Source organism: Schistocerca americana, chromosome 3, assembly GCF_021461395.2.
Source record: "Schistocerca americana isolate TAMUIC-IGC-003095 chromosome 3, iqSchAmer2.1, whole genome shotgun sequence".
In the NCBI taxonomy this organism is placed as follows: Eukaryota; Metazoa; Arthropoda; class Insecta; order Orthoptera; family Acrididae; genus Schistocerca; species Schistocerca americana.
The window spans coordinates 361,020,736-361,035,947 of NC_060121.1; the positions used below are offsets into that span (position 1 = coordinate 361,020,736).

The following is a 15,212-nucleotide window of genomic DNA, read 5'->3' on the forward strand; positions in this document are numbered from 1 at the left end:
AGCTCCTTCATTTCTAATATTCGCAACAGTCAACACTCGACTAGTACTCACTCCGTTTCTGATCTCTGTGATTAGGTTATAATTTAATACCATAAGGCTCAATCTTTTAGTTCCCACTCCACTTGACTCTAAGCCCTTTCACATTTGCAGATACACATGCGATGCAAAACCTTTCTTTTAACACAACTGTGTTTGTTGCGGGATCACATCCTCTTAGAGCTTCTTAAATGTAATCACAATATTCATCGACTGTTCTATTTATTACAAATTGGACTGCAATTCCTACCCCAGGTCATTTTCGTGTTGTTACAGGTGTACAGGTGCTGACGACTGGTGACTACTTCTGTGTTATCAGCACCTGTAACCACTTGAAAATGACCTAAGGTCGAAATTGCAATTCTAGAAAGTGCAATAAATAGTACAGTCGACGGCGAGTATGACATCCTTCCCTTTCAGTAGTTGAAGAGCCTATTACTGCTTAGGTAGTAACTTATTAGCACTGTTAGGTAGTACACGTACATTGAGAGAGAGAGAGAGAAAAGGAAACATAAAATTGGGATTGTTGGCGCGACTTAGACAAATGAAACATCATGCACCATGAATACACAATAGAGCTGTGTTTACTGTTAAATTTATGCGAGTTACAGTGAACCAGTAGTGTCAACGGCAGTATACCCGAAGAATTCAGAATTCCCAATTGAACATATCAATAACATGCACTGTAAGCACTCTTGAATTTTACGTAAAATTTATATGTGAACTGTTTTAAATGGAAAATCAGTATCTGTTGTGAAATAGGACGCCCCTCAAATATTAATTTATGTAGAGATGACTTTCATCTAATAAAATGCGAGGAACCCTGATACGTGTTCCCTGAAAACTCATGCATGTAAATTGACCGTTAAGTGAAAACAGGAATGTTTACTTTTACCAGGATCAACTGAATATTACACCCAAAAACGCAAGGAAGGCTCATAAAAATATAACATGTAGAGTATTCACGCATCTGCCAAAAACAAAAGTTTCCCGGTACGAAAGTACTTCACGAAACATATTGGATGCATATGATTGGCTACTCCGTTCTAACGTAATGCCGGACACCGCACAATGCACGAACTGCTTCAGCAAAAGCCGATAATCCACTTCGGCATTGGAACAAAAACAAATAGATATGCAAATGCGAAAGTAACACTAGAAGACAACATAAATATGCACAAGCCGTTAAAAGCAGATAAAAAATAAAGACTGAATGATTTTAGTCTCACTGATAATAACAGCAGTTATTTACAACAATGTGAACTGTGTTTGAATTTAACAGGTCTGCAAATTTATGAAGTTTATGGCAAAAACTGGTTTAGTCAACGAAATAACTTATATTTATTATTGTGAATGTTAATGAGAAAACTGGTTCAAAACTGCATGTCATTTACCTGAAACACAGTCACCAAAAATATAATAATTGGCATATAAAGTTCTTTTCGCGAGTGTTGAGCTTTTGCGTGATAAGTCAATCCTCACTTAGTGTTGTTGGTCGTCCGCAGCTCGTGGTCGTGTGGTAGCGTTCTCGCTTCCCGCGCCCGGGTTCCCGGGTTCGATTCCCGGCGGGGTCAGGGATTTTCTCGGCCTCGTGATGACTGGGTGTTGTGTGATGTTCTTAGGTTAGTTAAGTTTAAGCAGTTCTAAGTTATAGGGGACTGATGACCATAGATCTTAAGTCCCACAGTGCTCAGAGCCATTTGAACCATTTTGTTGTTGGCGAGTTGTCAACGGCCATATTATTGGTCCATAATCCTTAAGCGTGTAGTCCAGTGGTTTGCTTGCTGAATATCTTGATCATAGCAACTCCTTTTGAACGCGGCAGGAACGCGGAGGATGACTGTAGAATCATCTCGCGCATCTACATGAAGCGGTGAAAGTAGAACACACATCATTCAAATAACGCGTGACGTATCCCGACATCATAATGCTTGTTATCAGTTTCCAGTCACAGTTTTAGATTTATAGTTTTCCGCTCGGTCGGTGGTCGGCACAGTTCACGTTACCTGCCATCATACACTATGTGATCAAAAGTATCCGGACACCCCCAAAAACATACATTTTTCATATTCGGTGTATTGTGCTGCCAGGTACTCTACATGAGTGACCTCAGTAGCCATTCGACATCATGAGGGAGCAGAATGGGACGCTCCGTGGAACTGGACTTCGAACGTGGTCAGGTGATTGGGTGTCACTTGTGTCACACGTCTGTACGCGAGATTTCCACACTCCTAAACATCCCTAGGTCCACTGTTTCTAATGTGATAGTGAAGTGGAAAAGTGATGGGACACGTACAACACGAAAGCGTACAGGCCGCACAGTTGAAGAGTCAGTCAGTCAGCCAGTCAATCAGGCAGCAGTAGCCGACCGAGACAAACGCAGCAACACATAAGCAAACCGCTTTTGTGACATTTACGAGTTCCTAACCAGGAGCGAATTTTATTCTATCATCTGTGTGCTTTAACAGTTTCGTTTCTTGAGTTTCTGCGTGTAAATTTGACATCTAATAGCCACAGTTATCGCGTTTCCGTTTGCATCAGAAAGTAAACCGATTTTGTGACATATTAAAAGTTCCTAATCAGGGTCAAATTATTTAGTTTCACTTGAGTGCTTCAGTAGTTAGGTTTTTGAATATCGGCGTATTACTAGACACAGATCATGCGTTTTCGTAAGGGTCTACAGTAGAGTTGCGCAGCACGTACCGATAGTCCGTTTATCTGAATAGTTTAGTTTTCCACGGTCTTTAGTATGGACAGGGACTGCGGATGCGAACCCAGTTGTAGACACTTCGCTCTCAGCTTCAGTCTGTGATGGTTTCGGTTACATAGCTTGAGGCTGCAGTGGATGGGCACCACTGTTGTGGGCCGGCCGTGGGAATCCAACGGACGTCCAGCACGTCAGAGTCCTCCGATGAGTCCTCACCGGTGGCAGACCCAGTTACTGCTCGCACTGAGGCCGACCCCTCACCTGTGGTCGAGTGGGAGGTTGCCCCGGGGCGAAAGACTTCCCAGGCGGCCGCAAGTAAGGTCTCCCCCCGCCGGTTTGCCTGACAAACAGGTTCCAGGTGCTGTCTGTGGCTGTCGCTGAGCCGCATGCTGTCGCCTGTCCTGTTTCAGAGGAAACCACTCAGCCTGCAAGATCCGGGCAATCGCAGAGGGTGGGATTATTGTTAGTTTGGGGCTCCAACGTTAGGCGCGTCATGGGGCTCCTTAGGGACTTGGATGACAAGGAGGGGTAAGAAAAACAATGTGCACGCTGTGTGCATACCGGGTGGAGTCATTCCAGATGTGGAAAAGGCCCTCACGGATGCCATGAAGAGCACAGGGTGCAGCCAACTGCAGGTAGTTGCTCAGGTCGGTACCAATGATGTGTGTCACTTTGGATCAGCAGAGATTCTCTCTTGTTTCGAGCAGCTAACAGAAGTGGTAAAGGTTGCCAGTCTTGCTTTCAAGATGAAAGCAGATCTGACCATTTGCAGCGTAGTCGACAGGATCGATTGCGGACCTCTGGTACAGAGCCGAGTGGAGGGTCTGAATCAGAGGCTCAGACGGTTCTGCGACCGTGTAGGCTGCAGATTCCTCGACTTGCACCAAAGGGTGATTGGGTTTCGGTATCCGCTGAATAGGACAGGTGTCCACTACACGCAGGAGGCGGCTACACGGGTAGCAGGGACCGTGTGGCGTGGACTGGGCGGTTTTTTAGGTTAGAAGGTCTCGGGAAAACACAAGAAGAGCTTCAGTCACAAAGGGTGCAGGCCGAACACAGGAAGAACGTAGATATAGAACCATTGGTATAACAGTTGTAAATTGTCGCAGCTGTGTTGGGAAAGTACCAGAGTTCCTAGCGCTAATAGAAAGCACTGGTACACAAATCGTTACAGGGACTGAAAGCTGGCTAACGCTGGATATAAGCCCAGCCGAAATTTTTGCGAAGAACCTAACGGTGTTCCGAAAAGATAGGCTAAACACGGTTGGCGGAGGCGTGTTTGTTGCTGTCAGAAATAGTTTAACTTGTCGCGAAATTGAAGTAGATACTTCATGTGAGTTAGTGTGGGCAGAGGTCATTGTTGGCAATCGTAATAAAAGAATGGTTGGATCCTTTTACCGATTTCCCAATTCAGGTGATACAGTTGCTGAAAGGTTGAAATAAACCATGGGCTTGATTTCAAACACATACCCGACTCTTACGGTAATAGTTGGTGGTGACTTCAATTTACCCTAGATATATTGGCGAACATGTACGTTTAATTCCGAAGGTAAGCATAAAATATCATCCGAAATTGTGCTTAACGCATTCTCTGAAAATTATTTCGAGCAGTTAGTTGATGACCCACGCGAATAGTAGACGGTTGTGAAAACACACTTGACCTCTTAGCAACAAATAATCCTGAGTTGATAACAAGCATCAAAACCGATGTAGGGATTAGTGAACACAGGGTTGTCGTAGCGAGACTGAATATTGTAATCCCCAAATTCTCGAAAAATAAGCGAAAAATATACCTATTCACAAAAGCAGATAAAAATTCACTTGTGCCTTCCTGAGAGACAATCTCCACTCATTCCAAATTAATAATATGAGTGTAGACCAGATGTGGCTTAAATTCAAAGAAATAGTATCGGCAGCAATAGAGAGATTTATACCAAATAAACTAACAAACGACGGAGCTGGCTCTGAGCACTATGGGACTCAACTGCTGAGGTCATTAGTCCCCTAGAACTTAGAACTAGTTAAACCTAACTAACCTAAGGACATCACAAACATCCATGCCCGGGGCAGGATTCGAACCTGCGACCGTAGCGGTCTTGCGGTTCCAGACTGCAGCGCCTTTAACCGCACGGCCACTTCGTAACGACGGAGCTGATCCTCCTTGGTACACAAAACGGGTTAGAACATTGTTGCAGAAACAAACAGACGCAAAATCCCCAAGATTGGCGATCCTTTACAGAAGCTCAAAATTAAGCGCGGAGTTCAATGCGAGACGCCTATAACAGTTTCCACAACGAAACTTTGTCTCGAAACCAGGCAGAAAACTCAAATAGATTCGTGTCGTATGTGAAGTATGTTACCGCCAAGAAACAGTCAATGCCTTCTCTGCGTGATAACAATGGAGGTACTGTCGAAGACAGTGCTGCCAAAGCAGAGTTACTAAACACAGCCTTCCGAAATGTCTTCACAAAAGAAGATGAAGTAAATATTCCAGAATTCGAATCGAGAACAGCTGCCAACATGAGTAACGTAGAAGTAAATATCCTTGCAGTAGTGAAGCAACTCAAATCACATAATAAAAGCAAGTCTTCTGGTCCAGACAGTATACCAATTAGGTTCCTTTCCGAGTATGCTGATGCATTAGCTCCATACTTACCAATCATATACAACCGTTCGCTCGACGGAAGATCCGTACCTAAAAGTTGCACAGGTCACACCAATATTCAAGAAAGGTAGTAGGAGTAATCTACTAAATTACAGGCCCATATCGTTAACGTCGATATGCAGAAGGATTTTAGAACATATATTGTGTTCGAACACTATGAATTACCTCGAAGGAAACGGTCTATTGACACACAGTCAACATGGGTTTAGAAAACATCGTTCCTGTGAAACACAACTCGCTCTTTATTCACATGAAGTGCTGAGTGCTATTGACAAGGGATTTTAGATCGATTCCGTATTCCTGGATTTCCGGAAGGCTTTTGACACTGCATCACACAAGCGGCTCGTAGTGAAATTGCGTGCTCGTGGAATATCGTCTCAGTTATGTGACTGCATTTGCAATTTCCTGTCAGAGGTCACAGTTCGTAGTAATTGACGGAAAGTCATCGAGTAAAACAGAAGTGATTTCAGGCGTTTCCCAAGGTTGTGTTATAGGCCCTTTGCTGTTCCTTATCTATATAAACGATTTGGGAGACACTCTGAGCAGCCGTCCTCGGTTGTTTGCAGATGACGCTGTCGTTTATCGACGAGTAAAGTCATCAGAAGATCAAAACAAACTGCAAAACGATTTAGAAAAAATATCTGAATGGTGTGAAAAGTGGCAGTTGACCCTAAATAACGAAAAGTGTGAGGTCATCCACATGAGTACTAAAAGGAACTCGTTAAACTTCGGTTACACTATAAATCAGTCTAATCTAAAAGCCATAAATCCAACTAAATATCTAGGTATTACAATTACGAACAACTTAAATTGGAAGGAACACATAGAAAAAGTTGTGGGTAAGGCTAACCAAAGTCTGCGTATTATTGGCAGGACACTTAGAAAATGTAACAGACCTACTAAGGAGACTGGCTACACTACGCTTGTCTGTCCTCTTTTAGAATACTACTGAGCGGTGTGCGATTATTACCTGGTAGGACTGACGGAGTACATCGAAAAAGTTCAAAGAAAGGCAGCACGTTTTGTATTATCGCGAAATATGGGAGAGAGTGTCACAGAAATGATACACGATTTGGGCTGGAAATCATTAAAAGAAAGGCGTTTTTCGTCGCGACGGAATCTTCTCACGAAATTCCAATCACCAGCTTTCTCCTCCGAATCCGAAAATATTTTGTTGACACTGACCTACATAGGGAGGAACGATCACCACGATAAAATAAGGGAAATTAGAGCTCGTAAGGAAAGATATAGGTGTTCATTCTTTCCGCGCGCTATAGGAGATTGGAATAATAGAGAATTGTGAAGGTGGTTCGATGAACCCTCTGCCAGGCTCTTAAATGTCATTTGCAGAGTATCCATGTAGATGTAGATGTAGGGTCGTAATGTGTAATGGGCAGACTTCTATCCAGACCATCACACAGGAATTCCAAACTGCATCAGGGTCCATTGAAAGTACGGTTAGGCGTGAGGTGAGGAAACTTGGATTTCATGATCAAGCGGCTGCTCATAAGTCATACAACACGCTGGTTAATGCTAAATGACCCCTCGCTTGGTGTAAGAAGCATAAAAATTGGATGACTGAACAATGGGATAACGTTGTGTGGAGTGACGAATCACGGTACACAATGTGGCAATCTGATGACAGGGTGTGGGTATGGTGAATGCCCGGTGAACGTCATCTGCAAGCATGCGTAGTGTCAACAGTAAAATTCGGAAGCGGAAGTGTTATGGTGTGGTGTTTTTTATGGAGGGGGCTTGCGCCCCTTGTTTTGCGTGGCACTATTACAGCACAGGCCTACGTTGATGTTTTAAGCACCTTACTGCTTCCCACTGTTGAAGAGCAATTCGGGGATGGCGACTGCATCTTTCAACACGATCGAGCACCTGTTTGTAATGCACGGCCTGTGGCGGAGTGGTTTTGGAAAGCCGACTTCGTGCCATGCCTCACCGACCGACATCGATACCTCTCCTCAATACAGCACTTTGTGAAGAATGGGCTGCCATTTCCCAAGAAACCTTCCAACACCTGGTTGAAGTTATGCCTGCGAGAGTGGAAGCTGTTATCGAGGCTAAGGGTGGGCCAACACCATATTGAATTCCAGCATTACCGGTGAAGGGCGCCACGAACTTTTAAGTTATTCTCAGCCAGGTGCCCGAATACTTTTGATCACATAGTGTAGTTGTGCTATGATCCGCACACCGTGCATCCAAGAGTAAAGCTGTTAACATCAGTTCACGACAAGGAAGTGCGTTACCATATTTCCGTTTAACTCTACGGTCCGCGGTATGTACTAAAGGGTATGTGCTGTCTAGAAACAAAACCATGCAATTACAGCATTCACACAGCTTCGTCGTCTGAATATCATAGTTCTTAAGATTAACCTGTCGATCGGCAGGCCGGACAAATAAGCTACGCTATACGTATGGCTATTCTTTCAATCTTTGAGGGACACATCTAAACCACAAAAACTTATCACTGATGAAAATTAATTGACCTCGGCTACGCCAGACGGTGCACTCGCACTCGCGTGACACGAGAATGAAATTCATGCTATAGCGCCAGACTTTTTGTTAATCAAGAAAAGCATTTTGAGGCACCAGCTGTACATATATATACACCTGTATCCTCAACTTGCATCAGTTTTAGCAAACATAATCATGCAGAGAAAGCTGGCCTTAAATGAAATTCAAATAGGTTACTGCTGCATGTCCAGTACAAATTTGCTCCATAATAATAAGCGTACGCCCAATAACCCTCTAGACACCGTCAGGACATCTTTCTCAATACTTTTCTGTGTCGACCTATCGATATCTTTCTACATCACTCGACACTTATTATTCAGCACTACACCGAGTATTACGATTTACAGTTTCATATAAAATTGCAACATATCATTATTTTGCCCATGGAAAATGAACTTGAACATCTTAATATACGCACGAACAAATAACATCAGGAAAAATGATAATAGCAGTTACATTCACGACAACTGTTTTGTATCCCGCGTGGATAGGCGGCGCGTGGATCTGCTCCTGCAAACTGAAGGGTAGGCCGAATGTAGGAAGCGAGTAGGAGCAGGAAAAGGTGAAGTACTGCGGTACTGCGTATAAGTTAAAATTCTTTTGCTGGTGTATGAACATGTACAAACTATAATATTACTTAACTTTGGCTGAGATGAGCACGTAGTTGCGAAGCCGTGCGGGTATCAACGCTAAGAGCTGCTAGTAGTGAGACAAACTATCATTGAAGTAACTGAAGTAACGAAGTCTGTAATGACTAGCTCCCTATGAAGTTGCTTGGTCGTCGGCTCGGAATCAAATGGGCTGAATCTGGATCGGCGCTCGTAGAGCTGCGCAGCGTCGGCTAGAGGGCGCTGTCGTCGGTGTCTGTCGTAGTGCCAACCTAAGAACTTGCACCTAAGCTGTGGCATTGTAGCGATCGATACCAAAAACTGCTTGATGCAAACGGAAAAAGAAGTTGTACAAAGAAATGAATTTACACAACTCACCGCAAAGAATTCTATCAATCACGAAGATAAAGCGGAGAAAAAGGAAATACAGGAAAAAGGAAAAAAAATGTTATATAGTGTCGTAACGTTATCTTTACACTGTAATTCAACATAATGAAACATTCCAGGGAATCCCAACGCTGTGCAGGTGCGTGTCCCAGAGGCATGTAGATCGCTGAGCGGCAAACGGGCGAGATGGCAGCGACGGTGGCGGCACCGGCGGAGATGAAGCGCGAGGTGCGCCAGCAGCGCGCCAAGATGTCGCTGCGCCGCAAGAGGGCGCTGGCGCCGCTCCAGCAGCAGCAGGTCAACGGCCTCTACGTGCACTCCAGCCCGCCCAGAGGTACGCCAACGCACGCTCACCGCCACCACTACCCTGAGGCAATGCTGCTCAGCTACGGATACAAGATGGGGGCGTCACGAACACTGCCAGAAAAGGAAATGTAGTGTACTAACCACTGATATAAACAAGTGTCCCATGATAAAAAAGAAGCACCTAGAAGACATGTTCAGATGTCAGCTTGTCTTCGTACACGGTGGGTATGTAAATGATTGGAATTGCAGTTTTCTGTACAGGTAAAGTAGTCATCAGAGTGCATTACTGTTGTTCGTGTTGTTGTTACCAGGCCTAGTAGGGTATATAGGCTAAATCACTTAAAACTTGCACCACAGATATTGCGGAAATGGAAAGTGCTATCGAAGTGCGGTTTTCACAGAACTGATTGGCACTGAGGATCTCGTATTGTCAGCCAATAAACATATTGCAATAATACTTAGATAGAATATCTTTTGTGTTATAATTTCTAAGACTTTCCCGGCGATTTGTTGTCATCTCGTAGAATCGGGTGTACTGCCGGTGGTCCGCGTCTTCCCAACACGATATTTCGACGTCGTAACTGGGCATCACCATGCTACAGAAAAATGCTGAAGATTAGATGGGTAGATCACATAACTAATCAGGAGGTATTGAATAGAGTTGGGGAGAAGAGGAGTTTGTGGCACAACTTGACTAGAAGAAGGGATCAGTTGGTAGGACATGTTCTGAGGCGCAAGGGCTCACCAGTTTAGTACTGGAGGGCAGCATGGAGGGTAAAAATCGTAGAGGGAGACCAAGAGATGAATACACTAAGCAGATTCAGAAGGATGTAGGCTGCGGTAGGTAATGGGAGATAGACTTGCACAGGATAGAGTAGCGTGAAGAGCTGCATCAAACCAGTCTCAGGGCTGAAGACCACAACAACAACAACAACTGGGCATCTTCATCAGGTGTTCCCTGAGACTGGTTGACGAGCTGGCCTTCTCCCATATTTATGCCTGGGCGGTGTGTGGCGCTCCGTATGCCTTCCGCGCCCACTGTGGCCATTTCTGGTTGTGGTATCAGTCTCTACGCGCTCCATCTTCGGTCCGCGCCCGTTGCGGCTCTCTTCTGAGGTAGCCGATATCCCAAGGAGTTCCCTATTGGGTCCGCGCCAGATAGGCGCGATCCTAGCACTATCATGGCTCTGTTGAATTTCCTTATGCTGTCCGCGACCGCGGCCAGTTTCTCTCGTGGCCGAGCCATTCTCCTGGCCTTCTGAACCCGGTATGCGCCTGTGAGGTGCGCTTCCTGCATCATCCGGCTGCTGTTGGAGCTGCATTTTATGATGGCCATCCTCCAAGGAGCTTGCAGCCGCCTGGTATCGCGTGTGCCGTTCTGTTCCGTTACTTACGCCCTTGGACTCTGTAGTTCATTCCGGCAGGAGGGAACTTTTGTTTCTGTAGTACTTCCAAAGCAGGATTCCACGCAGTACTAAGCTGTTATCCTGCTTCCGGTTGATCAAGTTGTCTGCCAACCTGATTTCAATCGATTCATTAATGACACTAGCCAAGAATAGGGGGGTCTGAGCAAGGATCCTGGTTTTGTCATAATCCATGGTGTGCTGAAGTTCCCTCCTCCAGGAATGAACTACAGACGTCCAAGGGCGTAAGTGACGGAACAGAACGGCATACGCGATACCAGGCGGCAGCAAGCTCCTTGGAGGATGGCCATCATAATATGCAGCTCCAACAGCAGCCGGATGCCGCAGGAAGCGCACCTCACAGGCGCATACCCGGTTCAGAAGGCCAGGAGAATGTCTCGGCCACGAGAGAAACTGGCCGCGGTCGCGGACAGCATGAGGAACTTCAACAAAGCCATGATAGCGCCTATCTGGCGCGGACCCAATACGGAACGCCTTGGTATGTCGGCTACGTCAGAAGAGAGCGGCAACGGGCGCGGACCGAAGATGGAGCGCCTAGAGACTGATATCACCGCCGGAAATGGGCATAGTGGGCGCGGACAGCATAGGGAGAGCCACACACCGCCCAGGCATAAATATGGGAGAAGGTCAGCTCGTCAACCAGTCTCAGGGAACACCTGATGAAGACGCCGAGTTACGACGTCGAAATATCGTGTTGGGAAGTCGCGGATTCTACGAGATGACAATATCTTTTGTGCAAAAATACACTTTTTAAAATGAAAAATGCGTACTGATACAAACAACCAAAAATTATGGTAAACTAGGATGTCCGTTCTGCATGTAGCAGGATTATAGCGCGAGTTGTTTAAGAGATACCGTATTTTGGAAAGTTTCCACACCGACACTTGTTTGTGGCAATCAGTCTGCGTAGTTGCTGGATACAATGCTGTTACGGTTATTCACAGAGTGCTTGTGTGTTTCTTGAGTGCATTGCGACTTGCTAGTCAGTCAGTGTGTCACAGTCCAAGAGCAGGTCGTGAGTGGAGGATGGGATATATCGATGCAGAAAAAATCGATATACTCATGGTGAGTGGAAAGTGTAGGAAGAATGCAGTTCGTTCTTGTACGGTGTATGCGGCAAGATATCCCAATAGACGTCAACCATTTCATCAGTTAGTTATCAACCAGTTAGGTGAAAGTGGTAGGGTAACACGTAAACAGCGTAACAGAAGGGAACAAGTGACAACGGAAGAAAGGGTATGTTCCTGCTGCTGTTACAGTTGATCCACACATTTGCTCCTGCGCAATCCCACGAGGAAGTGGCATGAGTCACGGAGGTGCCCTAAGCATTCTCCATCGGTATAGATTCCATCCTATCACATCTCTCTCTGCCAAGAGCTGCATGAAAAGGATTATGAGCATCGTGGTTACTTCTGTACATGGGCATTAAGACAGCATAATCCAGATACATCGTGCACCCTGTTTAGTGATGAAGCGACATTTACCAATTGTGAAATTAGAATTATATTAATACCTTCAGCTGTCGACGGGCTTTGATATATATCAACGGGGATACGTGAAAATGTGTGCCCCGACCGGGACTCGAACAGGGGATCTCTGCTTATGTGGCAGACGCTCTATCCATCTGGGCGACCGAGGGCACAGAGGATAGTGCGACTGCAGGGACTATCTCGCGCACACCTCCCGCGAGACCCACATTCTCACCTTGTATGTCCACACACTACATTCGTAGTGTCCCACCCCCACATGTCCGAAAGAACAGACACCATATCCATATAAGTATATATTTACCAATTGTGGCGATGTAAATCGCCGAATCATGCACTATTGGTCTGATCACAATCTCCGTTGGCTTCGTCAGGTGAAACGTCAGCGTCCATGTGCAGTGTAAACGTTTGGTGTGAGATGGACACTGAACGCGCACAGGTATCGCAGCCAACTGACAGATCATCTAACACTGATCCTAGAAGACGTTCCTCTGCAGACTAGGAGGAACCCGAGGTACTAACATGTTGGCTGTCCAGCCTGTACTGCACGGAGTACCACAGTATCTTTTCACGAATTGTTTCCAAATCGTTGGACTGGGCGCAGAGAATCAATACCTTAGCCGGCCTGGTTCCCCGGATTTGACACCTGTATACTTTGTTCTTTGGGGAAAGCTGAAAGACGCCGCCTACAAGGACATACAAACGACATCCGACGATACGCTGCAGACTGCTCGGCCATCTCCGCGGGAAAGCTAGCATGTGCGCGGCAGTCGTTCCATACCAGACCGGAAGCTCATATTGCCGCTGCCGGTGGTCATTTTGAGCACAACCTGTGATGGTCCATTGTCTCGTTACTGATCAGAACCCAATAAGTAGTATACGCACTTGTTTTGTTCTTAAGTGTGTGCTACCACAGGTATTGTACAAGCGTCCGTGTGAGAACTTTTCAAAATACGATATCTCGTAAACGACTCACACTTAGAATCCTGCGCAAACACCACTGACATATTTATTTACGCTACTTTTTGTTTGTTAATGTCCGTTGATATTGTTCCATTTAAAAAGTGTACTTTTGCACAAAAAATACAGTTTACAATTACTATTACAATCCGTTGATTGGCTAACAATACAAGCCGCTGATTGACGATCCATTCTGTGAAAACCGCACATAAACAGCACTTTCCATTTCCGGAATATTTGCGAGTTAGGTGATTCACGCTGCAGAAGTGGCAGACGTTGGCTGGTCACTGTGAAGGACAGGGAGATGCCTTATACTCGCACTCGCGTGAGACAACTTTTTCAGCACTTGACTTTCAGTAGTTTGAAACGGGCCTCAGTGTGGGCTTCCATTTGGCTGTGTGGTGGAAGCTTGCAATATCTAGATTTGTGGGGCATTCGGATGTTACAGTGGCCCGATTTTGGACAGCTCTATAGCATGAGAATAGATATACTCGTCACCATGGTTCCAGTATGCACAGTATCACAAGGGAAGATCGCTGTATTGTGCATCAGGCACATCATAGGCTCTTCATACCTACGCCTTGGATCCGAGAACAAGTAACTGACTACCTTAGCATTCTGTGTAATCCAGTACCATCGGATGGAGACTAGCAGCAGCCAGATTATTACATTCCCATGTGTGGCTTGTCGTTAACACTACAGACAACTGTCCGCAGCTCGTGGTCGTGCGGTAGCGTTCTCGCTTCCCGCGCCCGGGTTCCCGGGTTCGATTCCCGGCGGGGTCAGGGATTTTCTCTGCCTCGTGATGACTGGGTGTTGTGTGATGTCCTTAGGTTAGTTAGGTTTAAGTAGTTCTAAGTTCCAGGGGACTGATGACCATAGATGTTAAGTCCCATAGTGCTCAGAGCCATTTGAACCATTTTGAACTACAGACAACTGTGTTTAGAGTGGTGCCGTGACGTGTGTGCATGGACGGCTAAATACATTGAGAAGAAGAAAGACATAGGATTGCTCTTAATATCGTGTCGGACGTGCAGCAGCTCGTCGTGCCAGGAACTGAAAAAGTCATTGGAAGTACTCTGCCGAAATACTGGCCATGCTGCCTCTATAGCGTCACATAACTGCGAAACTGTTGTCGGTGCTGGATTTTGTGTACGAAATGATCTCTCGATTAAATCCCATAAATTTTCGAAGGGATTCACATCGGGCAATCTGGTTGACCAAATAATTGGCTCGAACTGTCTTCAACTGTTTCCCAGTGACATGGCACATTGTCATCTATAAAAATTCCATCATTGTTTGGGAGCATAAAGTCCATTAATGGCGGCATATGATTTCCAAGTAGCCGGACACAACCATTTTCAGTCAATGGTCGCCTCAGGTGGACCATAGCATGCAGTCCATTCCATGCAAACACAGCCCATCCCATTATGCAGCCACCACTAGCTCGCACAGTGCTTCGTTAACGGCATGGCCCCATGGGTACTTGGAGTCTGGTCGACACACGATCCCTACTATTGGCATTTACCAACTCAAATCGGCACTCATCGGCACAGGCCACGGTTTTCCGGTAGTCTAGGGTCAACTTACACGGCCACGAGCCCAGGAGAGGCACTGCAGACGATGTCGTGCTGTTAGCAAACGCACTCTCGTCCGTAGTCTGCTGCCTTAGCCCACTAACGTCACATTTCGCAGCACTGTCCTAACGGATACATTCGTCGTAAATCCTACACTGACATCTGCGACTATTCGTGACACTGTGGATCCCAGAATATTGAATTCCCTAACGTTTTCCAAAATGGAATGTCCCATGCGTCTAGCTCCAACTACATTCCGCGTGGAAAGTCTGTTAATTCCTGTCTGACACCGTTTCAGATGAATGACATGACAACTGAGTGCTACGCAAATGCACTTCCCTTTCATACACGGTGTACACGATACTTTTCTCACCTCAGTGTATGTGTTCATTGATAAATCAAGGTTCCGCACCAACCCGAATGACATCTTCGGCAACTATGGCGGCTACCTGAGAAGACGTTCCATTCTTCCAATGTTTTGGAGTGACAGAGCGGTGCTACTCATGGTGTCATGGTGCGAGGAGCCATCGGG

At 45.7% G+C, this 15,212-nt stretch overlaps 1 protein-coding gene across 1 annotated transcript in view; it reads left to right on the forward strand.

Annotated features, from left to right (window-relative positions):
- Positions 1-15,212, forward strand: part of LOC124606082 — a 114,081-nt gene that overhangs the window by 40,290 nt on the left and 58,579 nt on the right. The window contains exon 2 of the mRNA XM_047138047.1: positions 9,066-9,260. Coding sequence (XP_046994003.1) covers positions 9,113-9,260 — 148 coding nt within the window. The 5' untranslated portion in view covers positions 9,066-9,112. The remainder of the gene's footprint in view (positions 1-9,065; positions 9,261-15,212) is intronic.